Source organism: Anthonomus grandis, chromosome 13, assembly GCF_022605725.1.
Source record: "Anthonomus grandis grandis chromosome 13, icAntGran1.3, whole genome shotgun sequence".
NCBI classification, from domain to species: Eukaryota; Metazoa; Arthropoda; class Insecta; order Coleoptera; family Curculionidae; genus Anthonomus; species Anthonomus grandis.
The window spans coordinates 20546179-20574082 of record NC_065558.1 but is presented as its reverse complement, the minus strand read 5'-3'; the positions used below and the strand labels follow the sequence as shown (position 1 = coordinate 20574082).

Genomic DNA, 27904 nt, shown 5'->3' with positions numbered 1-27904 from the left:
CAAAGTTACATCTCCTCGTGAATAGTATGAGCTCTGCTTTTTTGGGGTTAATCCTGAGACCCCCCGAGAGGTACCATATGTTCACCATACGCAGGGCTCTCATAATAGGGCCCCGCATTAAGACGGCGTCTTTCCTCGGGCAAAGGATTACCAGATCATCAGCGAAGGCCTGTGTGTATAGGCCAGCATTGTTTAAAAGATTTATCAGGCTGTCGACCACAAGGCACCACAAGGTAGAAGAGAGGATAATACTCCTCCCTGCAGGCAGCCCCTAGCCGCCAACGTTTCGACAATCTCGTTGTTGAGCTGGGCAGATACATGACGTTTCGAGGCCTCAATCCAGCTAACCAAACAGTGTTCTGAGTCGCGGCTCTCGAGTGCTTAGCAGATTAATGCGAAAGGGGTATTGTCGAACGCCCCTTCAATGTCTAGAAACGCACCCAGAGCACCCTCCACCTTCCTTACAAGGTGGTGTAGGGCCAGGTTTGTGGATTTGCCCGCCTGATAGGCGTATTTGTGCACCAATACGCCATTGGTTTTTTGACCAGGATGCTTTCCTTAAGGTACCGATCAATCAGCCTCTCCATCGCCTTCAGCATAAAGCTGGTAAGGCTGATAGGTCGGTACGATTTGGGATCTGTAAAATCGCTTTTTTCGGATTTCGGAATGAAGACGACTTTCACTTGATGCCATAACTTTGGGACGTAGCCCTAAGAAATATATTTAAATATATTTGCATCAAAGAAATAGAACGGCATGATCTAGTTGCAAAGATACTGCATCAAGAGCTCATAGAAAAATTAAACCTCTTATTAGCAGTCAAGGTACCATATTATAACTATTAGCCGGAACCAGTTCTTGAAAATCAGCAACACAAATTATATTGGGATCGCGCTGTACTTAGAGAACAACAAGTAAGTAACAATAGGCCTGACCTAATACTAATCGATAAAATTTCTAGGACAATCATTATTGATGTAGCTATTCTTTATAATAACAATCTAAGAGCGAAACATAATCAAAAGATTGTTAAGTACAGGGATCAAGAATACCTTATACGAAAATGGGAAAAGACGTGCGGATAATCCCAGTTATTGTATCAACAGCAGGAGTAATAACAGAAAGCCTGATCAAAAACATTAAACTGCTGAACCTGAAGGCAAGCATCTATCAGCTAATGCAGAAGTCGACGCTATTATGATCTCGAATTGTTAGAAATTTTCCTGGAAACACAGATAACGTCAACTAGTTTAAAGAAGATATCGTGTATTTTTAGTCCATGTTTATTATTTTTAGTCCGATAACATGGAAAGGACTCCATCAGAGCTTCATCCTTCTGATATCTGAGATATCGGGGTAAGTGAATAAGTGCAATTGCTGTTTGGCATGAAATCTGATAATAATGGTAACAATAAGTCTTTTTTATTTAAATCCAAAAAAACAAATACATGCATACATAGTTAATCATACGTAGAAAATAATGGCGAAGTCTAGCCCTACGGCTACTCTTACTCAACCATTAGAAATAGATTCTGTTATGTAAAAATAGATTTTTACATACTGAATGATGCTGCTAACGTATAAAGAAAAATAATAAAAAAGAAAAATAATAATTTTTAGAAACATGTATTGGTACTTTGATAGAAATACAAAAAAGAGGTATAATGCCGTAATTAAATGCTTAAGCCTCCTTACACAGGTAAAGGGAAAAGGGCGTACAGCAAACTTTGAATAAAAACACACAGACCATTGGTGCAATAAAACATGATTTTTTAACTTGAAGACTTTGATGAGACTGAATATACTTATTTATATTTGCGGTTAAAAATTCAAAGAACGAAATTTAAATTAGAATTTATTAATATTGAGAATTTTAAAGTAGTTAGGAATATGGTTGTTAAGTTTAATAGTATTAAATGTAAATGACAATTTTGTAAACAAAACTAGCAAGATGAAGATTCTATCTATTTGACATATAAAGTCAATTTGTTTCTGATATTTTATGCGATATATGGTCTTCTTTTTTAAGTCCATATATTAACCTATAACAAAAATTTGCATTTTCTGAATTCTTTATTATTCTAATAACCGAAAACAAGGCATATATTTAAAATCGCAGTAAGCATAATGACGTGAGAACAAGAGACTCACTTATTCACACAGAGTAGCTTTATTAATTTAAAATTAAGTGAGTGTCTTTAAATAAAAATTAATTTTTTAAACAAAAAGACTTTGTTGTTCAACTGAAGATAAAATAGAGCCTTGAGGAACACCGGAATGAATATTTAAGATCTGAGAAAAAATCCGTTGTACGTTACTTTTTGAAGTCTATTATTAAGAAAAGATGAGATGAATAATCCAAAGCATGAGCAGTTGAGCACCCATAATAATGAAGTTTAGACAACAAGAGTTGGTCCAGGGTATGAAAAGCCTTAGAATAATCTAATTATATTAAGAGACTGGTCAGTCCTTTATCGTTAGACTCAAAAATATTATCAGTTACAGACACAAACGCTGTTGAAGCATTTGACTCTTTTAGAAAGCTATATTGGTTTTCAAGTATTATGTACTCGATTACAAAACTCTATAACTGGTTGTATAAAATCTATTCATAAATTTTAGATAGTACTGGCAAGATGCTGATTATACGCAGATTGGATAATGGAGTTGGATTAGCAATTTTAGCAAGAGGTTTACCAATAGCGGTCTTCCAAGAAAAAGGAAAATATTGCCTTCCAATACAACAATTAATTATGTGTAATATACAAGTGTCAATTAAGGAACATAGAAACAAAAATATCATTGGTTTCTCGCGAATTGATTTTTAATGCATAAATAGCATTATGAATTTCTTCAACAGAAGAGAGCGAAAAATTTAAAGAAAAAAATGTCGTTTAATTTATTACTGTTACAAAATTCGTTTTTTTCTTTTTCTTTAGTGGAAATAATTTGTAAGAACGATCCAAAAAAATTATAAATGGAATCAATGTTAGATAAATGTGGTGCTAAATTATAATTTATGTTAGTCTTAGCATTCATGTTAGAAAGAGTTTTATACATTTTGGCCAGATTGTTTTACGAACATAGGCTTTTTTGATTCTCTGACTACCCTAACTAAGTAATTGCGGTGCTGTTAGAAATGTTAGAAAGATGCTGTTCTAGATCTTATACGATCATCGTTTAAGCGACTTTGCTTAGATTTGTGCGACCCTGTGTTGCGTTATTTTTATGCTGCGACTAGCGTCATTCATCATCATCATTCAGCCAGGGAGCTGGTTTTTTAAAACTCGAATATTTCTTAGTATAAAGCGTATGAATATCAAAAACTCATGGCCAGAAAAATTATCCATTGATAATGCTCCACAAGAAGCGACATAATCAGGTTCGCTGATAAAAACTGTATTAATGAGGGTGCTAGTATATTCAGTTATGTTTGTTCATTTAATAGATCTGTCGCCAAAATTTTCGGACCTCCTCATTTTGGTGTTCGAATAGATTTATACACAGGGCAAAGAAAATTAAAAAAAAATATGCACAAAATCAATAACATTTTATTTTTACATATTCTTTTATAATGTTACATAAAAAATGATAGTAATTATCAGTATGTATTTTTTTTCTCTGCCACAGGAAATTGACACGCCTATGTATTGAAACAATCAGTTATTAATGATTTCTTGATTATCTCTTGAAGGGTTTAATAATTTACTTTAAAAAGGTGGATGTTTCCTAATATGGATCCTTCTTTAAACATAATCCCATACATGTTCGATCGGATTCATAATAGGAGAGTTGCCAGCCACTCTAATCTCATAATATTTCCATCTTCCAAAGCCTCTTGTACCCTTCTGGTGCGATAAGGCCTGGCATTGTCATCCATTTATATAAAATTTCCTATTTCATTACGAAGTAGATAAATTATAGCTCTTATAATATTTTCTGCACACAGTCATATTCCTATCGATTGCAATAAGAAGTGTGCGATTAAACATTATACTCCCCCAGAACATAATGGTTCCTCTTTGGTATGGAACAATTTCGCGGGGAACAGCCAATCTATCTTCCAGATGTCCTCCTCACTCGATGACGCTGACTGTCACTAAACATGTTTCTTTTTATCCGAAAAAACCAACGTTACGCCTCTGGGGTAAAAGCTATCCTCTATGTTCCTGTGCCTAATAAAATGGTACAGCTATGTGTCGAAACAATAGTCTAGGAACACGTAATACTCTTTTAGATCTTAAATTGGCAGCATGAGTCATCACCAATATCAGCTACTTCTTATAGTTGTAGTGGATATTGGACTTTTTCGACGGCTGAAATTTGTTACATAGCGATCTTCTTTTTCGGTTGTTACTGTCGGGGGACCAGTTCCACATCTCCGATCAATGTTTCAAGTTTCTTCGTATAAATTTAAGATACGAACTACCGAACTTCTAGAAATATCCAGGCGATTTGAAATTGCGTGATCTGACAAATGTTCTGGGTGCAAAGCCACTATTCTGGTTCAATCAAATAGCAAAATTACGTTTCCCGGTATTTTCAAATAAAACCTACCCAGAATGTCAATAACAAGACAGAAATATGAAGAATCATATTATCAAAAATGGCTCTGATCGAGAATAAATAGTCTCTTAGAAATAAACTCCTGGACAAAATTATCGCACCACTAATTATTTTGTCAAGAAAATTTAAATAAAAATAAATATCAGTTAAAACAGTTATAATATCTTTTCTCGTATAAAAAGCAGAACTGGACAAAAACTATGTTTATGCATTATCATGGAACATGCTGCTCGTGAAGAGTGAAAATACATCCGCAGGAAAGTTTTCATAATTTGATACGAGGAATTCTGCGAAGACTTTAAGCGGTCATTGCAGCTAGAGGTGGTTATTAAGAATTCATTATGGGTCTATTGTTTTATTTTTGTATCAAAATTGAAGTTAGTGAAAATCGATGCTTTTCCTTGTATTGAATTTAGTTACTTAAATCTCGTTTTGTTAAATAGAATATAATTGTTTTTGTTAATTAATAATGCATAGTTAACAATGCTTATAAGTTTGCTTATTTTTTTATCTTTATTAAAAAAAAATCTCTAAAAATCAAGTGGTGCGATAATTTTGTCCAGGAGTTTATTTTTATGTTCTTTGAAATGCAAAAGCAACATACTTTACATGCCCAGCAACTGATCATCAACGAAATATTTTTATACAAAATTCCTAAGGGGTTCAAGACATTTGACGATCTGTGTATTTGGGTTAGAGAATATGGTTTAAAAAAGTTTATGTTTAAGTTATCAATAATAATGACATGATCAAAGCTAGGAAAGATATAAGATAAAATTGAGTCAAAATCGGTAATTAGACTTTTACATTGATATTCGGAGGTTTATAAAAAATACTACCTTGAGTGAAGATCTACTTATTGTTAATTGTAGAAATAGATGTTAAAAATAGGCCAAAAAACATAGACCAGAAAAAAGGTCTCGGTCTCGACAGTCGTATAATAAAATTAAATTTTTAAATTGGTTACATGTTTCGCTCAGAAATGAGCATCATCAGACCTGAAGGGCGCAAGTCTAAAAACCCACACCTGCTACCAACCAGCTATTAATAACCCTGCTGCTAATAATACACTTAGTGTCAGCTGCACTGATCACGTGTGACCATCGAGACCGAGACTTTGTTTTTTCGCCTATTTTAAAATTATATAAGGGATTTAATTATACAAGTAAGGGGTTAATTTGAAAATCAAATTCTAGGACTTTTGCAGATATAAAGTATTTTTAAAGTATTTTATGTAGGTGCACCACACCTTCGGAAACATTTCCGAAGTATTCTAAACAGTTTGTATCCCGGAATTTTAAATAATATACTGGGAATATCATCTTTAAATTAGGTCTCAGTAAGGAGAAAAATGTCATATTGTTTATGGTGTACTAATATTTTAAGGTCATTAAGACTAGACACGAATGATCTTATGTTATGGTGAGCACATTTTGTTATTAAAATATATTTTTATTCTTTACTAAGAAAGGCTTCTTTATTTATTTTATTCTTTAGAAAGCTTTTATTTTTTAGCTTCTTTATTTTATTCTTTAGAAAGGCAAAAAAATAATATATAAAGAATTAGTCTTTTAATAATATCTAGGAAAGTTACTTGATAAATAAACTTGCTATCTAGAAAGATTATACCTAATGCCCAGACTGGTGTGTAAGGTAGACAATCAAGCCACCGGCAAAATAAAAATCAACATTATATAAAATAAGCAAAGCACCTAGATTTACGATGCAAAACAAAATACCTGACAAACGTTTTCTCCCGTTTGAAAAAGAATTTTAATATTAATTTATGGAGAATCGTTTGTTAAAGTACAAATTAGAAAAGAGAATTCTTAAGAATTATAAGAAGTAAAATATTTTCCAGTATTACATAACATCCAAAAAATACAATAAGTGTAATAAGAACCAAACATTACATTTCCTCAATGATAAATCCCGATTAAGTGAAAATAAAACGTAATCCTCTCATGAGGAGAGAGAAGAAAAATTACCTATAAAAACCAGCCTTGATAAGCAATAAAATACTAGAATCCAGTGAAACAAAAAAGTTCGTAGGCACCGCATACACGATAGTACAATACTGTAAACACAGATGTGATTAACGTTATAGATGACTCCTTGGAACATTGAAAGACTAGGATTAGTAAATAACAACTTTGTTTGAGTTTGTGCTCAGCGACAGCTGTCAAAGGGAGTGTTTTTTTGTGCTGTATGTTTTTTTTTTAATTTATTTCTGGCAAATGCCTGGCTGTGCGCTGTGCTACAGCGACTACAATTAACGTAATTAATTTACCAGAAACTCGTCTTCATAATAAGAATAGGGGATCATAGAAATCAATCTAAATAAAAACTTACCAAGAAATTTATAATTTTTATAAAATATTTAATTTCCATAAAAATGCTTTTTATTAGATAAGTATCTTTAGTCTAAAAAAGTACGTTAAAAAATGTATAAAAATTTCATAAACGGTAATATTATCTATAATTTAAAGTATAATGTATTATTAATAAGTATTTATCATGTCATTATCTTTGGACGACTTCACTGGTAAAGATTTCTTGTGACGCGTCAGTGGAATCAACAATGCGATCGCGCGGCGTTGCGATGTTGTGGCCTTTTTTTATAATATACGTTATCTGCATTTATTTAAATTTGAATATTGACTTTTTTAAAGAGCAACGATAGTATTGTTTTGTGCCTGTCAAAATACCTAATAAATTTTTATGATAGTATAGAATGTTTTTTTGCCATTTCTACATAAGCATAAATCATTGCATCAGAGATGTTGTAAGCCAACAAACTACCCATAGCTTCATAGCAATGATAATTCTAGCTGTTAAGCCCTGTATAAAAATTCATTTAAATTTTACTTTTTTTGTACCGCGCGACAACATTGTACCGATGCGAGGAGAGCTCCAAGACGGCGAGTGGTAGAGGGAGAAGGGTACATTATTATCATTAGAACATGTCTGTCAGCAAGCAAAGTAATAATATAATCGATCAAAGTTTACGTTTAGTAGCATTAATAAAATAATCAAAATAAATATCTATAATTTAATAATTAGCATCATATTTAAGTTGTGTGAGGGACAGGAGGTCCTTCGAAATCCAGTGATTCAAACACCTCCAACCTAGCCTTTTAATGTTCCAAGGATGACTCCTAACTGTCTTTCCCAGCAAGCTTTTCCAAGTCCTAGATATTATGAATAATTTTTCTGCCCCATTTCCTGGAGACATATTGTCGCCCTAATACAGAAGAACTGTATGTCTAAATTTGTGAAAATTGGGTTTATTACAAAATAATATAGTATTTTGTTACATTTATTGCGTGCAAAAATATTATTAGTTCTAGCGGTTCGGTTCCTCCTCTCGTCATGTTTTTGTATGCATGTTTATCGACAAGGGAAACATATAATAGTTCTGATCTGCTGCGTATGGACATATAATTTTTTAAAGGACTTAATATAGTTTTGATTAATTTTTTAGGGATATATAATACTTTAAAAAACTTATGACTTAAAATAGTTGTTTTTTGATGTTGTGCATGATAAAATATATTTTTGAAAATAATGTGAGAAATTCAGCAATAGTAGCTGAAATAAATATGTATTTATATCCATATTAATTTAGAGCTTCTTGCACACCTGTCGGAAATAAACAACTTATTAAGTCTCGGACAGGCAACAAAAAAATGTGATAAAGGAAAGCAAAAAGTTCAACAAGAAAGCACTAGTGAACAATTTATTAAAGGCCTTGACATAATAAAAAAATAGGAATTACATTTTAGTCAACCTAAAAATGCAAACCGAAATATTATTATTAAGGAATGGAAAATAGATCATAGGTACTTTATTTATGACTTGTATTAATTAGTATATTTTCTATTCCTTTAGTTTTGTTCCTATTTTTAGGTTAATATCTAAATTTAATATTTATTTCCTAAAATTTTTTATTGTGTCACAGCCTTAAAACTGTTTAGATTTTTTGGATATGTTATTGTATTAAATTTTAATTTTGGTTTAAATAATTTTTAGATTCAAAGCTTAACATGGACTTGAACGAGAAGTCAGCTTTTGTCAAATTAATGGTAGATTCGGTCAATTTGCAACTACCTATTTCTATATGAAAGCTCAACATTAACAGGCAATATAGGTTTTTTTCTACTTTAGAAATCCTACAGAGTTCAAAAAAGGAGTTATTTCCGAATCCATAATTAAATAACTCTATACCATCAAATTCTATATCATGTATCCCAAAAGCTCAAAAAAATGTTGTTCCAACAGATAATGAGGAGTTATCTTCATCAGACAGTGATCCCTTTGCAGGCTATTATAGTTATTATCCCAATTTCATTCCTCCAGATGTTAGTGACAATCTTGATCCTGAGTTACAGCCAACAAGAGGAAATGAAAAAACAAAAACAAGAAAAAGAAAAAGCTTTATTAGTTCTTGGAAAAGAAACATAATTAAGAAAGCTAGAAACAGTGAAACTGAATATGTTAATTGGAAAGAAAACGATTAGACTAAAAGAATGCTTAAACCGCCATATCAAGACTGTAGAAATAAATGTGTAGAAAAACTTTCAGAAGAAGAACGTAATGTAATATTTACCAACTTTTGGGAATTAAGTGACATAAATAGACAGCTATCATAAGCATCGATTTTATTTCCAAACACATTACGGTAAAGTCAAAACAATGGTGTCGTCAGCGAAAACAACAGCAAGTAGATCTGGATCAGGAAGTACCTAGTCGAAGAAAGGTTACTTACTTATTCGTATAATTTAACTTGTATTAAAAAAATTGTGTGAGTATCTAAAACTTTTTTCCTTAATACGCTAAGTATAAAGCGGACAAATGATAGAAATGGTGATTCAAAAGATGGGGACATCTGGCGTAGTGTCTAAAGACAGACGAGGAAAGGCTTGCAAAAATTCACAGCTGGATCAATCTGTAAGGCTATCAGTAAAAGCTCATATCGAATTGTTTGAAACTATCGAAATCCACTATTGTAGAAAATACACAGAGCGAAAGTTTTTGCCATCTAAATTGAAGGTATCAAAAATGTATTGCCTTTATTAAGAGTTTTGTCAAAATAAATAAATAAATCCAGCAACCGAATGTTTTTATCGACAAATTTTTAATACTGAGTACAATTTTTAATTTTTTATGCCAAAAAAAGATTTGTGCGACACCTGTCATAATTTTAATAATTAACCGGTTGAAAACAAAATAGAAGAGGAAGAAGTCAAATCTAAAAAGCATATGAAAAATAGAGACCTTTCAAGAGAGCTAAAAAATAATAACAAAATTCTAGCGAATCGGAATACCACATTATATGCCGCCGTTTTTCATTTACAAGTGCTATCAACTCCCAAATCAAATGTCGGTCTGACGTACTATAAACTTAAGTAATCGACTTATAATTTAACAATTTATAATTTGGCGACCAAAGAATTGTTTGGTCAATGCTATATGTGGTATGAGTGTATTGGAAAAAGAGGCTCATCAGAAATAATCAGTTGTCTGCAACTTTTTATAGAAAGTCAGGTCAAAAGTGGTATAAAAGAATTTGCATTTTATTCAGATAACTGTGCAGGACAAATAAATATATTTTTGCATTGTATAATTACTTAACGCAAAAATATTTAATAAAAATTAGGCACATCTTTCTTGAATCAGGTCACACCCAATCTGAGGGTGACAGCGTGCATAGCGTTATTGAAAAGGCTGCGAGGCATATCCCCATATATACACTAGATCAGTGGAACACTCTTGTAAGGTCAGCAAAACGAAAGCAACTATTTTATAAAGTTTATGAGCTGTCTGCAAAAAGAGATATTTGATTTGCAGGATCTTCAGAAACATACTTTAATTAATTTAATAAGGACGAAAATAATGATAAAAATCTAAGGCTTCTTTGCGATAAAGGGGTAATGTGACTTTTTTAAAGAATTGCCATTTACTAATATAGCGCAGCGTAACACTGCAGAAGATGATCATTAACTTTGTTACTTATAGTTGTAAGACATATTTTTTGTTCCTAATGACCATCAACTTATCTAGTCTATATGCTGCCAATTTGTAGATATTTTGTAAGGGTCTTCTTTTTTCTGTTATATTCTAATCTGTTTTGTTTGTTTTTTATTTGCTTCTTGTTTATTTCACTTAATCGAATGTGTTTTTTAGAATTTGCGATTTCGTTTGTATTTTAAAAACATAGGTGACTATTTTTTTTTCACAATTATCAACAAACATGCATTTTGTCAACCAAAATATGAAATAGATTAATGTTAGTTTATATACTAAACTTATTGTAAGGCCACTTATATGGACTTACAATAAGATGGCTTTTATTAACTATTAACTAAGTTAACAGAGTTAATTTTATTATAAGATTTGCACTCACATTAAAATTGTATTTGCCTTGATAGATGACATATAATATGACATTCAATACTTTTGCATTTAGGCGTCTATATATAAGACCGTTATAAGTCCAAGTAAAATTTTTGTAAATTTGCCTCACTTTGTGAAACAATGATAACCGCTCACTTGATAAAATCAGTGATTAAGTATTTGGTACCTTTTAATATTTTTTTATGAAAAAGTTCGGCGTCGTGTATCGTGCGAGATAAAAATCGCACAACAATAAGCACCGGTCGAGTACTGTTTGGGTTTTGACAAGGCGGATTTTCCTTAAGCTATAACAATAGTTGATGTAATTTTTTGTAATATTTTTTTTTGTCGGTAGCTGAGGAATTTTATTACTGTTGGGTACATGGTTTTTGGGTCTTCATAAACAATTAATGAATTCCTGTGGATTTATCTTGATATCGGTTAACTTGTGCCGAAAAACCATTGCCTCTTCTTTTAGATGTCGTTGGCTATTTTGTCTAAAGAAAGGTTCATAGAATTTTGAAATTTATCAAGTCGTGCAATAAATTCAATTTCACCGTCCTTCGTTAAATTTGTTATCAGTGGGCAGTATTAAAAGTTCAAAATTCTTCACGCAGAGTGTTTAGCCTACCATTAAGTGCAGCTGTCAATTAATCGAGTATACAGTATGTTTAAGTCCACCGACGTATATAAAAAAGGGGGTGATAAATGAGATCATTTTAAATATATTTAACCCTATATAGTATTACTTAAACCAAGTGTATACGGTTTTGGAGATACCATCGTTTTACCGAATTTGCTGATGGATCCATAAAAGTTATAATAAAACTTCTTATATTATTATCTTCTTAAATTATTACTTTTTTATTGTAAATTTATATATGTGTTTCAATAAAATAAAACACGTACGATGAATTCTACATATGATTTAAAAAAATGTGACTTAGTTGAATGTAGAAAACGAATTTCCGAAGTATCTAACTTCATGTTAATACGCGAATAACTCGAAGTGTGTTATAAGATATTCGGTCAATATTTTTTTAAACTTTCTTTATATTTATTTTTTTTGTTATATCACATTCTAAGAAAAAATGCTGATTCTCTTTTACTGAGATCAGTTGAAAGATGTGGTTCAGTACTTAAAATTGTATTTTTGTGGTAAATGTTACTCCTTAGTAGGTTTGTTTTGTCCATTGCCTGCGACGAACAAATTTGCCTACTTTTGCGAATGCCGAATATGCTGATATAGTATTTATGTACGGTAAAGTGCAATACGGCAACGCAGTAGCTGCTCGAAGATTTTATGCTGAAAGATTTCCTCAAAGAAGAGTACCTGATGTGATCGCATTCACTAACACTTACAGTAGATTAAGCGAAACTGGTAACTTAAATCATGCAGGGCCTAGAGCGAACAACCAGCAACATCTAGCTAAAGTGTATCTGCAAATTTTATATGAAATTGAAAGAGATCCTACCACTATCACCAGGAAACTAGCGCAATAATGGCATTTATCTTTATGGAATGTGTGGACAGTTCTGCATTCTAAGAAAATGCACCTATTCCACTATATCCTCGTGCAAAGCCTCGAGGAAGGTGACCCTGTTCGAAGAATTACTTTCTATCGAATCATTTTAAATGGTGATATAGTAGATAACATATTTTACGGAGAATTTTGTAGACAGATGAATCCAATTTTTCTCGCGAAGGAATTACTAATTTTCACACTCTACACTATCGGACATATAAAAATCCTCATATGAAGAATCAAATTTTATTCCAACGAAAATTTAATGTAAATGTGTGGCCAGGTGTAAAAGGCAGAGTTTTAATTGGTCCGCATTTTTTTGCCAAACAATTTAAATGGTGAAAATTATCTAGAATTTTTAGTTACCTGATATTTTAGATGAAGTTCCTCTGGATATAAGAGATCAAATCATATACCAAAAAGATGGATGTCTCGCCCATTATTGGAACACTGTAAGAGATTTTCTCAGCAATCATTTTCGTAATAGATGGATAAGCCGAAATGGACCGATATTGTGGCCAGCTGGATCTCCCGATTTGACTTCTCTTGAGTACCATGTTTGGGGAAGAATGAAATAACTGGTGTACAATAAATAAATCCTAAATCGAGAATACCTTATCCAAAAAATTAATGCAGCAGCAGAAATAATGAAGGCGGAACTGAGGCTAGGCGTATCCACTACAGAGATGCGACGAAGATGTCGACGTTGTATTAGAAACGGCGGTTCTCATTTTGAGCTATTCTCATGCTCAAAATGAGAACCGTAGAAATGAATTCTTGTAAATACATGTTAATAATTTTTTGTATATACATATTTCTTGTTAAGAGAACATTCGCTTTTTTTAATTAACCTACTTTTATATTTACAATTTGTATTTCAGATTTCGTCTTTTCCTGCGTATTTTTTGTTTGTCTAGATCAACTCGGTACTAAGTAATCTTCAGTTAGATCTTTAAACACTAATTTTTTACTACAATACATACAAATACTTTCTTCTTTATTTTTTTCACAAAAAAATTATAATATTATGCTTATTAAAATCATGTTTAAAAATATATACTTAATAATTTGTTTCATTACTTTTAGGTAAAAATCAAATAAGTGCTGTCAATAAAAAAGAAGCAGCATTTTCTGTTGGAATCTGCTAGAAAAAATAAGGATAAAGGAAGTTTTTCAAAATATTTGAACGAATATGTTATTTACACGCTTCAAGTTATTCGTCTATATTCGCCTATAAAGTCTAAGTAAGATATTTCGGAAACACATTTTCTACATTCTATTACTGCACAATTTTTTTTTTATCAAATGCAGATCCCAGTACGTGTTTTATATCTGATTCATGATAGATGTAATTTTATAGGCTAAGCCCGCTCACCTCCTCATTCCCTGATCCGAACCCTTTCGTCTATAGATTACGTAAAATTGTAATAGTAACCTATTTTTAATCGTAAATATAGAAAGTATATCAAATTAATAAATAGTAAATGTACATATACTCGACTTACCTTGTAGGGCATAAAAGGAAGGTAAGAGAGGCTTTGCAGTTCTATGATATACAAGTGCGTTTAGTTGCATTGCTAATTCGCTTCTCGTCCGTAGTCGTACTGTCCGCACACATTTTTAGCGGGGTTTTTTTCTTAATCTGCCTTTACATCTCTCTCGCATAGGTAAAGTATATTGTTTGCATATTTTCGAATAAGAATTAATACGGAAGAGGATTGATCAGAAGGAAGTAAAAAATAGGTAATGGAATACAAAGGCAGATCGAGAAGAAAATGTAGATAGTTCAATTTAAGTATCAAGTAAAAGTATCAGAAAATGTAGCAATAAAGATACATTAAGTGCAATAAATACACACATCGGAAAAGTCTAGGGATATTTTTATAAATTGACCTTATTTTTTTTTTAATTGCTCTGGATAAATAATAGCTGAATTATAGTAATTAAGACTCTTTTACTACACTAAAAAAATAACCAAAATTACAAAAATAAAGAACTGCCTATAACTAAAATTAAAAAAAAAGTCTACAATTTCTTTAAAAATGTATTGTTTTGTATAATGAAAAAAAAATGTTTTTTAAATTAGATACAAAAAAAAATCTTTATAAAAAACGCAAATTAGTACAAAGTATGACCTCCACGCTGGTTTATGACGGCTCGACATCTATTGTTCATAGACAAAATAACGTTGTCGATGTTTTGTTGGGATAAGTTGCCCCAGTCCGCTATCAGTCGCTCCCGGAAACGAAAGGCAGTGTAAATGTCACCCATCTGTGGAGTCATTCTTCGTTGGAGCATATCCCATACATGCTCAATTGGATTAAGATCAGAAGATTGTGTTGGCCATGGCAATACATCAATCCCCTCGTTCTCCAACCAGTCTCTCACTACGCGTGCGACATGTGGACGCGCATTATCATGCATTAGGTGGAAGTTTCGGCCAACAGCGCTAGCAAACGGACGAACAACAGGTTGAAGAATGGTATCGATGTACTGCTGAGCTGTAAGGAAGCGATCTGGAAAAACGAGGTCGGTTCTACCGCCTATCATTATTCCAGCCCTCTGTATGTATACACTTCCTGGATATGTCTTAATTGTTCTGCATTTCCAGATCGTCTCCATACCGTCTCACTCGAATCCGGATTAAATCCAAATCTGGATTCGTCGGTGAATAAAGCTGTAGCCCAATCATGTTCATTCCAGTTTTGATATTCTTGGCACTCTCGCAGCGCGATTGCCTCTGGAAAGAGATGAACATCTAAGTGGCCTTCGATTGTGGAGGTTGGCTTCATGGAGACGATTTCTTATAGTATCACGGCCTACGGTAATATTGTGTGCTCTCTGCAAGTTGATAACCAATTCAGGAGCCGTAATGTTAGGTTGCCTTCTAGCAGTTAAAACTAAAAATCTATCTTGAGCAGCTGTCGTAGCGCGGTCACGTCCTGGATGTTGTTCAGCTGGATTTCCAGTTTCACGAAAACGCCGCCACAATCGACTTATAACGCTCTGAGAGACTTCTAGACGCTCAGCTACATCAATTTGCCGCATGCCTCCTTGAAGAAGTCTTACAGCTCTATTCATCTCGTCCAAAGTTAAATGAAGTCGTTCCATAATAAAATACAATTTTTTTATTCACTCTGCAAAGCAGTAACTCTGTACTAGACTACCAGAATATTTATTGCAATATAAAAACCATGGTTTTTTCTGTTTTGTGAAGAAATTCCTAAAATATTTGTTATCAGTATTAAGATCCGGTTTGTCTCACAGAAATCTACAGGATGAGCCAATCTTCAAATTTGATTTAAATTGATCACCAAAAAAAATTTTTTTTTATAATTTTATTATTTTATAAAAATATCCTTAGACTTTTCCGATGTGTGTACTTAAGTTAAATTTATATATGGAAATTATGTAAGCAATAAAATTTGAACTTAATGTTCTAATTTACTATATGCTAAATATTAAATTTATTTGTAATAGTGAGGACAAAACAATATCTCTGAAGCATACATTCAGGTTTATATTAAAAATATTTAATTAGATAAAATAATTAACGTAGGTACTTAATAATTTTGTAAATGTGCGGGTCAGGGGTGATAGTGAGACCATCAGATATTTTAGGTTTCCTTATATAAAATCGCTCTCGGAACAAATTCAGAGAAATATAAGGGAAAAAAATCAACAATGTAAATTAGTGTTTTATAATTTAAAAACTTTCAACTATTTGTTCTCCCGCCTGAAGGATCTAACCCCACTGGAATTAAGGTCAAATTTGGTATATAAGATTCCATGTTGTAATTGTCCGAAATGTTATATGGGAATTACCAAGCAACATTTAAGAGGTAGAATTTATCAGCATGAGTATGATTGTATGGCAATCAATATTGACAAGAAAGAAAAAATGGTATTAGCAGATCACCATTTTTCCACTGGCCACAATTTTAATTTTCAAGCTGCCAGTATTTTAGTGTATGAGAAAAAAAATTTAAAACGTAACATTAATCAGATAATTCACATTTTTTTAAACGACACAATTAATCATCGCAAGATACACAGGGACTAAGTGCACAATATAATTTTGTTTTAAAAACTTATAAAGGCAAGTACAAAAATACTTAACAATGATACCCAGTAAATTTGGAATTTTGAATAAAGTTTTTATTGATAAGACCCAAAGCTAATAAGATCGTAGATTGCCTTATATATATAAAATTTTTATTGATGTTTCTTGTTTTGCGTTAATGTTGTTAATGTTCCTGGTCGTTGTTATCTGTATATATGTAATGGAGACTATTAGTAATAAGTCTTACAAAAACATCTAAATTTGTTATATGAGGTAAGTCAACAGTTTTTTACTCGATCTTTTATTAACAATTGTAGTCATGTTTTGCCTATTTGTGTTTTTTTTATTTATTTATTTTAATGTGTATGTTTAGTTGCATATGCGTAAGTTCCTAAGCGTTGAACATTGCATAGTTTTTATGTGCTTTTTTGTTTTTTATGCGTATATACATAAAATATCAACTTTTAATTTTTGTTTTTAATATACATAGCAAATAAGATTATTGATAAAAATTAACCTCAGCATCCAATTTATTTACATTTACGTTTCTTTAATTTTAATTTGTGTTTTATAATGGACAAAGGGATGAGTTGTGGGATTATTTATTATTATTTATATTTTTTCTCCTTGTTTGTTTCGTTGTGTATTTTTGTTGGTCTCTGCTAACTCTATGTATTTATTAAACAAAGGAAAGAAAGGGAAAATGAGTACAAGGAACTTATTTTTAATGAAACCAACACAGGAAATTTATCTCTTTTTAGCCTTGATAAAGGCGAAAAATATATATCGTTGAAACGTCGGCCAATTAAAAAACTTAAGGTTTGATTTGTTGTTTCTAATCCCGCTACCTACATTTTTAACAACATAATTAACAAAAGTTTTATTATAACTTTTATAGATCCATCACCAAATTCGGTACAATTTGGAAAAACGATAATATGTCGAAAACCATAACAATTGGTATAACACAAGGTATAATATGTTCAAAATGATCTCACCTCCTTTCTTATATACGTAGGTGAACCAAACACCCTGTATAAAGCGTAAAACTAAAAGAAATAAAATACGTGCACTTTAATCTAAATGAAATGTTTAAAAAATAAAATATAGCGAGAAGCATATTCTGAATAAAATTGACTTCATTATACAGTGCTTAAAAACTTTAAGCACTTTAACTTTCTTAAAAAAAAAAAAAAAAAAAAACACGTCAATTTAGATATACAGGGGGACGTTTAATTATGCATTTACTGAAGTTCTGTCAATCACCTCCTCACTTCCAGCTAACCTCACTTTAATATGTCAAATGGGAACCCCCATCGTGTGATACATCACAGTAAGGAGCGTAAAATTCTCTATTCAACGGTACCAAAAACTGAAATCGGTAAATGTGTAAGCAAATAGTTAGCGAAAATGTCTAGAAATAATGAATATTTTATTTACGCCAAACTTTGGTATGTCAAATGGATATCCTATGGTATTATACATTATTTTAAAGGGCACTCATTATGCTATGAATAGTTGTAAAAAAAATAAAATTGATTGACCAAGAAGCAATTAAAGTGTAAATCGGTAGGGTAGAAAAACAAATTTAATTAGTTTAACAAATTTATTTTATTAAATGTTCAAAATGCGCGTCGTTATTAGCAAGACAATAAAAAAGCCTATTTTCAAACTCCTTACAAACATTGACAAGGGTCTGCCCGCTAATTTCTCTGCATTCTTGAAATATTCTATTTTTTAAATTCTCAATACTCTCAGGTGAGGTTTTATAAACTTTGCTTTTTAAGTAGTTCCAAAGAAAAAAGTCTAGTGGGGTTAGGTCCGGAGACCGCGCAGGCCATTCGATTGCACCACGTCTGCCAATCCACTTTTCTCGAAAATTTTCATCAAGCCACTCTCGAACTACCAAAGTGTAGTGCGCGGGAGCTCCATCTTGATACTTACTTGATTTTCCATAGATTGGATGATGAAAGGGTTATTGCATTTTCTAAAAGGTTTAAATAAATTTCGCCAGTCAAATTTTCTTCCAAAAAAAATGGCCCGATTATTTCATTTCTATAAATTCCTGCCCAAACATTAATTTTTTGGGGATATTGGGTATGGTCTTCCCGAAAAACATGCGGATTTTCATTATCCCAGTATTTACAGTTATGTCTGTTCACCAGGCCATTTAAAAAAAAGGTCGATTTGTCACTGAAGCAAATGTTCTTCAATAAATGGGGATCGTCGTCAATTCGCTGGCACATCACTTCACAAAATTGAATTCTCCTATCAAAATCATCTTCTCCGAGTTCATGAAGAATATTAATTTTTATAAGGAAAGAACTTATTTCTTTTTAAACTTTATGTACGGAACCAGTGGAAATATTTGTTAGTTTTGCGGCCTTTGGTATAGACAAAGTTGGATCCATAGCAAATTGTCCTAGTACTTCAACTTGGCATGCTTCATCGACAACTCTATTTTCATATTTTTTCTTACTGCAAATCGATCCCGTCTCTTCAAATTTTCGTATTAATTCTAATACGTATTTCTGACTCACGTTTTTATCTTGATACCTTTCATTAAATGCTCTCGCGGTTCTGCGAGCACACCGATCCTGAGCTGCATAAAGGAAAATTATTTCTATTCTTTCGGCTAGCGTATACACCATTTTATTAACTCACTGTTTTAACTAAAATTGAAAAATTGCACGCGTCAAACTGACAGTTTTAACAATAATAAATCGCCTGCTTTTTAAACGCCTTAAAAATTTAAGGTATTGCAGTGTTTTTTTGTACCTATTTGGTATATAAAATGTAAGAATTTTAAAATGATGTAGGTACCACACTAAAAGTATTCATTTATAATACCAAAGTTTGGCGTAAATAAAATATTCATTATTTCTAGACATTTTCGCTAACTATTTGCTTACACATTTACCGATTTTTTTTGGTACCGTTGAATAGAGAATTTTACGCTGCTTGCTATGATGTATCACACGATGGGGGTTCCCATTTGACATATTAAAGTGAGGTTAGCTGGAGGTGAGGAGGTGATTGACAGAACTTCAGTAAATGCATAATTAAACGTCCCCCCGTATATCTAATTTGACGTGTTTGTTTTGTTTTTTTTTTTTCTAAGAAAGTTATTAAGGATGGATCGTTTTGAATTGAAAGTACGGTGGTGTGTAATTTGCTGACCAAGAATAAAAACGTGCTACCAAAGCTATTTACAAAAAGAAACTGTTCAAACTTAATATTTAATAGCAGTATATGTATGACAGCCTGCTACCAAAAAACAATTTGAAGTATCACCCCTCTAAGGGGTAGTTTGTATTTGTCAATGTCTAATAAAAACGTGCTACCAAAGCTATTTACTGCCGGAAACTATTCAAAATCGATAACTGATGTTACTATACATATAAGTGCTTGCTACCAAAAAATAATTGAAATAGCAACTATTAAAGCATACTCAAATATAGGAAACTACTGCCTGAATGACAACTTTAATCATCTATATCGAGATCCAAAAGATATAGTTTTTCCGAAGCAACATTTACCTACCTACCATAGATAAAATACCATATATTTTTCAAAATAAAGATTTCATACCAAAACCATCTTTGGAAGACGATAGTGAATTTCTCAATACTAAATATACAGCTGCCAAAATGATAATTCTACAAGGCAGCGTAACTCTCGTACCCGAAGAGCAAGTTTTTGTAATTTCCACAATAAACAATAAGAAACATATATGTGACTTTGTTTCCCCAAGAAACTTGTACCTGTAAGGGAAAGAGAAACTGCCACCACATTGAGGCAGCCCGTCTGTCTGTTGGTAACATAACTAATTTTCAGAAAAAGGTAAAATTATCTACAATCATCAGGAGGAACAGAGGACACAAGTACGTATCTATAATAAGAAATTATCTCTTAACACTTAACTTTGTTTATTGTTCCAGGTCAGGAAGAAAAAGAGCTCCCCAGAAGGTGACAGCGGTTGAAGCTGCTAAAGATGCTGAAATAAACTATGCAAATTCAGACAGTACTCTTGACACTACCATCCTCATTCCAACGGTGTAAACTTTCAAAGACCAAGGTGTAAACTTCAAAGACCTTTATTTGTCAGATGTGATAATTGATGTTTATATAGTTTTCTAGTAAACGAAAAAAAGATAAAAGCATCGATTGATATCTTTCCAGTGGAAGGATATTTAGTTAATTTCTTAGAATCAGATAATAATAGTTTCAAGACTACTGCAAATTATTTTCTAAAATTTGGACTTTACGAGAAGGATATTTTATTAATTCCGGCTTGTAAAAATGAACATTTTGTTTTGATAGTGGTGCTGAAAAAGTTCAATACTATACTATGCTTAAATACTATTTAAGCATAGTAAGAAGTGATATAGTATATCGCAATGAAATTATCTTCGTCATAGAAGTACTACAGTTCGTTCATCAACAAAAGCACATAAGTTTATCCGAAATTTGGAATCTCTACCGGCCAACAGATTTACCTGTTCAGTATAACTCATATGACTGTGGCGCTTATGTCATTCTTCTGTCTGAACTCATCATTACCGGATCTTCCAAGGTTTTAGCATACCATCAATCTCGAGAAATCAACAATTACAGAATTCACATTAAAAAACAATTGACTGATTTATTTTACACTACAACTTCAAATTTCCGCACCTTTGCTTATGATAAAAATATAGTAGAGAAAGGTACAGCAGGCTTTAAAGGAAACATTATCATAAAGGAAAACAACCAACTACCTCACCTAAGCGGAAAATCTCTGACGACATCATTATAATTTCTACAGTGTGTATCAGTTAATTATTGGGATGAGGATACGGCCGGTTTCTGTCATATTGGTGCAGCCAAGTGTTCCAATATTTTTGAAGAGATGATCTTGTGTATGAAATGCTATCATTGGTACCACCACAACTGCATAGGTCTTCAACAAAAGCCCAAACAACTTATCTGTTCAACATGCCAGGATTCATAAATATAATTAGTTAGTTTTAATACTCGCATAACGAATAAAATACATGTTATACCAGGAAATGTTAATACATTATAAATTACGTACCAGAAAGTTTATATTGCATTTATTTTACTTCTTCAAATTTTCTAATGCCCAACAACAACAACAAAAATTAAAAATCATGATTAAATAGCAACAAACTACCCCTTAGAGAGGTGCTACTTCAATTATTTTTTGGTACCAGGCTGTCATACATATACTGATTTCAGATATTAAGTTTGAACAGTTTCTGTCGGTAAATAGCTTTGGTAGCATGTTTTTATTAGAAACTGACAAATACAAACTACCCCTTAGAGGGGTGCTATCTTGATTATTTTCTGGTAGCAAGCACTAATATGTATAGTAACATCATTTATCGATTTCGCATAGTTTTTGATGATAAATAGCTTTGGTAGCACATTTTGATTTTTGGTCAACAAATTATTTTTACCCTGAAAGTACTGTATATCATAAATGATAACATAGTGTAAAGGCTTATAAAGAACATTCCTCACCAATTGGAAATTATGCTTTGTCCTAGATTATAACAGGGACAAAATAAATATTAAATAATTTTTTTTTAAATAACCAAAATAACCAATTATTTCCAATAACCAATTTCGAAAAGACAATTGACCTCCATGTAAATTTACGATCAAATATTGATAATTTTTATTTTGAATTTATCATCTGGGTTTTATCGTTCATTCAAACTGTTATAAAGCAATTTAAATCATTCATGAATGTGATTTTTTTTGAGTGCATTGAAAACTGTAAATGTAAATATCACATTTTAATAATATCACTGTTTGAGATATTTCTTGCATGATTAACAAATATTTTAAGTATGAACTAGAATTTTACAAGTCTATCGCATTATTTGAAAACTTACTTCAGCATTTGTTAGTCACAAAACAACTTTAATTAATATAACAGTTACAACACTTAATAATACATACAATAATTAATATTAATTAATTACTTACAATAATTAATACACATACGCACAAGGATATTAAGTAAAAAAAGGAATCTGAAAATCTCGCAAGAAAAAAAACTGCTCATTAAGCTGGGTATAACTTAATGAAAGTTGCCAAATTTTTTTAAGCAGTCTGCTCCACCTGCTTATTATTAATAGTTAATTATGTAGATTTATGAAAATAAAGGTAAAAGACTATATATTTTCTTAATGGTTAAGAACAGTGTTCTCTGTAGTTAATTAGATATTTAATTTCTTGCAGATTATCGCAAGGGCTGGGAAAATTAATTTGTTTCCTTTATATTAAAATTACAAGTCTCAAATTATTATTGCACTTACACTAAAGGCTGAGATTGCAAAATACATTTAAAAATTAAAATTTACTTGCCTAAGATAGCGTCTTAGTTACTTATAAAGCATCACGAGAAAATAACCAAAGTTTTTATATCTTATATTAGGAAAATCAAAAATTATTAACACCTATAATTTTGATAAGAATTTATGCTAAAAAATTACCACCATTCTTAGAAAAGAGTTTTGGAAAACATAAAGAAAAATTCGTTAAAGGTAATGATTATTTATCAAGAGAACATAGGTATAGAAAAATAAAATAATTAAAATAATATTATTTAATTGAATGTATTTTTATAAATACGATATTATTAACAGTGCAGTAATGATTTATCTTAATATTTATAAATTCTTAAATCTAGAGCATTATAAATTAATAAAGTAACCAAGTAATTTAATGTTATTTAATTTTAATCTTTTTAAATAAAATTGTATTGTAAAGTCATGTGCTTCAAGTTAAATAAGAAAAGGTATAAAAGAAAATTAGGGAAAATAATCAGATTATTATTTTTATATGAAGTATATAGTAATGAAGAAATTTATTAGTATAAAAAATGCAATAACATTTAATTTTTCAACTCATAGTTATAGATATGCACTAACTGAATATTTGCTAAATTTGTTGTGTAGAATTAATGTTAACAGGGTTGTTTAGAAAATAAAGTAATTTAATTTGTTTCTCTTAAATAGCAAATAATCAAACTAATCCTATCTTGAAAATGACTTATAAATTATTGTAATAAAATTGTTCTCACCTGTTAACATAGAGGAAAGTGTCACCAAGAATATCGGAATCTCTACCGTAGGTCTGAAACCCATTTTTAAGCTATTACCAACTGAAATAAATTATATTTTTTTGAATCGCATTTTACTGCTAATATTTATACAGATAAAGAAACACTTTAGTCACACACTTCCAAAATCTTTTAACTGATTATGTTTGTATATTATTCGTGACTGATATAATTTTAAACAGGTATGTAATGAGGGAAACTATTTACTTAATAGCAAGGAATAGCAGACAATGAAATCTCAAACTAAGGTTAAAACAGATGTTAATGATAATTTTTACTGATAAAAAAATGCAACTTGTTTATTTACTTACCTGTTTTAGGTTGTAAACAGTTCAGCAAAGATATGCATTTATTAACGACATGATAACTATAATCATAGCACTTAACGGCAGATGGATTTTTTTAAATCTTTTAATTTATAAATTTAATAATTAGTATGTTTAGTTCGTTAGTGCTAAACATATTTAAAAAAATTTGAGATTTTTTATTTTATTTGATATTCTAACTTTTAGGTTGACTATATAGGGTGTCCCAAAAATCAACGATAAGCCGAAAACGGGCAATAAACCAAGTGCTCAGGGATTCAAAAAAAAATTGTTTTAAATTCTATCTTGAGTACTTTTAAAATTATAGGCATTCATAGAAAACCGAAAAAAAAATTGACAGTCCCTGTTGATCTTTTTAGTACTGTGGTCACAAATTTTTGAATTTCTTAAATTTTTTTCTTAATGTAACCCTGAAAAACCCTTCGATAAATTACAAAATTCAAGTACAACTGTTCACATTTTTAAGAAATTATCAGATTTTTGCTTGAACTTGCGTTGAAAATTGTGTCTTTTGACCATCCCAACTTTAACTAACTGTCCTGGAAAAGAAAATTACCTCACTGTTTGGCAAGTAATTCCAAAAGTTGGCGTATCTAATCCAGATTTCAAAATGGTAAGAGACTTGCTAGATTATTGGTTCAATAGGGGTGTCTTTTTTTTAGTTACATAGTCAGATGTTCACCTCTACTCTAAGCTAAGTTAATATTTATACAGTCAAAATAAATAAATTAAAAGAAAAATCAAAGTAAATGAAATAAAACTTTATTAGGGTCACAACAGTTGCTTAAATTGTCTGCTTTCATTCCTAATAGACATTCTACATCTTTTTAGAAAGGATCGCGTTATTAATCGGGCGAGTCTTCCATTATTGATCTGTTCAGAGGCTGCCTCAATTTTTCGGCGCAGTTTAGCTACGTCTTCTATATAGGATTGTTGTAGACTTTGTGTTTTATTGCTCCCCAATAAAAGAAATCCTAAGGATTTAAATCAGGTGAACGTGGCGGCCACGCCATTATTTAACCCCGCTCTATCCACCTGTTCAGCCATTCTCTATCTAAAAATTTCCTTACTGACGAGCATAGTGGGCCGGGCAGCCGCCTTGTTGAAACCACATGTTTCGGTAAGTTTTTTTTTTTTAGCAAATACAAAAATACATACATTTTAACTATTAAACCTCAAACAAAAATAAAACAAGTTTTCTACTGCTAAATCCAGTGCACAATGATATATAAAAATATTGTGTGTGCACTCACATCTACATAACAATAATATAAATAAAGAGGTCATATTACACGAATATAAATTTATACTTTATCTCATTAATACACCCTACCAATATAAATTAAAACTAAAGAAAAACAAAATATTCCAACAAGAACGGCAGACTAATTCAGATCAGATAGGAAATTCTATAATTACTAATAATAATCCATTTGGTTATTTCTGACTTAGCTTTAAAATACTTTTGCATCTTTATATTTCTTGGAAGATCATTAAATATTTCTGAATCAACACAGTAAATGTGATTTCTACATCTAGTGTATTTTGGATTTTCTAGTTGTATATTTCCTTGTGATAAATTTCTAGTGTTTAGACCATGCGTTATATCATCTCTGAAATATTTGATTTTTAGCATAAATCTAATTACTGATTTAACATATAGTTAATTTATATTTAGTACATTACTCTCTTTAAATACTAGATTTGTTGGATATGTTCTCTTTTTGTGGAGCATTATCTTTAGAATCTATTTTTGTGTAACTTGCAGCTTAGAGAGTATTGATGAGCAAGCATTCCCCCATAATACTAAGCCAAAATAGATTCAGCAAGAGCATAGTAAACAGTTTTTAAGGTTTTGAATGTTAAGATATATTTGAGTTTATAGAATTTGTAGATCAATTTTCTAATTTTATTTATAACATAATTTATATGCTCCTTCCAAGTAATGTTTTCATCAAGGATTACACCAAGATACTTCAAGGAAGGTTTTCTAGAAATTGATTGTTCACAATTACAGTTTAATCCATTACTACACAAGGAATCATGCATTGTCAGTTCTTGAAAGTCAGGCAAGGAACAAATAGAGAGGCAGAAGGTCATAAATTTAGTTTTTTCTATGTTCAATGAAAGAAGACTATTGTCTAGCCACATTTTAATTTTCTGTAGAGCTGATTCGGCTCTCATCTTTACCTCATTCCAACTAGTGCCACTTAAAATAATTGCTGTGTCATCAGCAAAGCAGAATATAGCATTATTGTCTTAACAGCTTCATAATTCCGTTAATATATATAATAAACAAAAGGGGTGAGAGAACTGTTCCTTGTGGCACACCAAACTCCATTCGAAGGCTGTCAGTTTCTTGATCTAGAATAGTTGTATTTTGTTTTCTCTTTTTTAAATAGGATTCTATTAATTTGTTAGTCGTACCTCGAATTCCAATTTGTTCTAGACGCTTCAGAAGAATTTGGTGTGACACAGTATCGAAGGCCTTCTTTAAATCTAGAAAGATACCCACTATATTTTTTCCTCCATCTAAACATCTCATAATTCTTTCTGTAGCTCTTACTAATGCGTTCTCTGTACTTAGGCACTCTCTAAAGGCAAATTGGTTTTCATGAAGAAGGTTGTATTTTTTTAGAAATTTCAATATTTTTGCCTTGAGACATTTTTCAACTTTTTTGCTTAAACTGCTAGTCAATGCTATTGGTCTATAATTTGATACCGATTTTTTATCCCCCTGCTTATGTAATGGAATTATAATAGTTGTTTTTAAAATCTCAGGAAAAACACCTGTATTAAAGATGAAGTTAACTAGATGTTTCAGTGGTTTAATTAGTGAGTTATAGTTTAATTTAATTATATCAGAGGAAATAGTGTCCTCACCACTCTTCACCCCTTTATTTAAACTTAATATTGCCTCTATTATATCCTCATTTGATGTAGGGCTCACAAAGAATAAATACGTCCCTTTCTCCTCCCTCCAGTTCATCTCATGATCATTATGTTGCATTTGTTCAGCCAGTCTTTCTGCAATACTACAAAAGTAAGAATTAAATTCGTTTGCAATTTCCTTTTTATTGGTTATTTCTACATTTAGGTCTATTACCTGATCATTTGTGGCTTTCTTGATCACCTTCCACAACTTTCCGGAGTCATGAGCATTTTCCTGTGCTAATGTTTTATAAAAAAGTTATTTAGCATTTTTTATTAATTTACTTACATATTTCTGTAGGTTTTGTATCGATTGACTAGCATAATATTATTTTGATTGTGTATGCATTCTTTTTTCAATTTATTTCTATTTCTAATTGATATTAAGAGACCACTAGTAATCCAAGGTTTCAATCTCCTATTTTTACTTTTAATTCTTTTAGTAAGGGTGGACTTAGAAATCATAACTTTTAGTTTATCTATAAAGATATTCATAGCTATGTCAATGTCTGTCTCCCTCATAATATCATCCCAGTTCTCATTATTTAACTGCTCGGAAAGATTTTCATAATTAATAGTGTTGATAATATAATTTTTTTAGATATTAAGATAATATTAAGTGGCACATCTTCTAGTAAGTCTGGTTAATGATTTTCCAATAAATCTAGGCAAACTTCGGCGTTCATATTTTCTGGCAACTCGAATGGTTCAATAACTCTACTATTAAGTATTCCTATCCACATGTTTACTTTAAACTGGTATTGTGACCGATCCTCTCTGTGTAAATGTGGTTTTTCACATGCCACTCATGCATGTTGTAGAGATTTATATATCCATCCTTCTTAAAAGTCGATACATCGGACCATAGAATTCTTTCCAAGAATTGCAGATCTTCTCTATGTCTTTGCAATATAGTGTGACAAAATTCAAGTCTTGCCGGGTAGTCTCGAGGTAATAAACT

The 27904-nt window shown here is 31.3% G+C and overlaps 2 protein-coding genes across 4 annotated transcripts in view; one reads left to right on the top strand and one right to left on the bottom strand.

The window, feature by feature from the left end:
- LOC126743630 (proton-coupled folate transporter-like) overlaps positions 1–23901 on the bottom strand; it is a 43346-nt gene extending 19445 nt beyond the window's left edge. The window contains exon 1 of the mRNA XM_050450817.1: positions 23648–23901. Within this exon, the coding sequence (XP_050306774.1) occupies positions 23648–23711 (64 nt within the window). The 5' untranslated portion in view covers positions 23712–23901. The remainder of the gene's footprint in view (positions 1–23647) is intronic.
- Positions 1–27904, top strand: part of LOC126743632 (adhesion G protein-coupled receptor E4-like) — a 747227-nt gene that overhangs the window by 522292 nt on the left and 197031 nt on the right. The window lies entirely within an intron of this gene.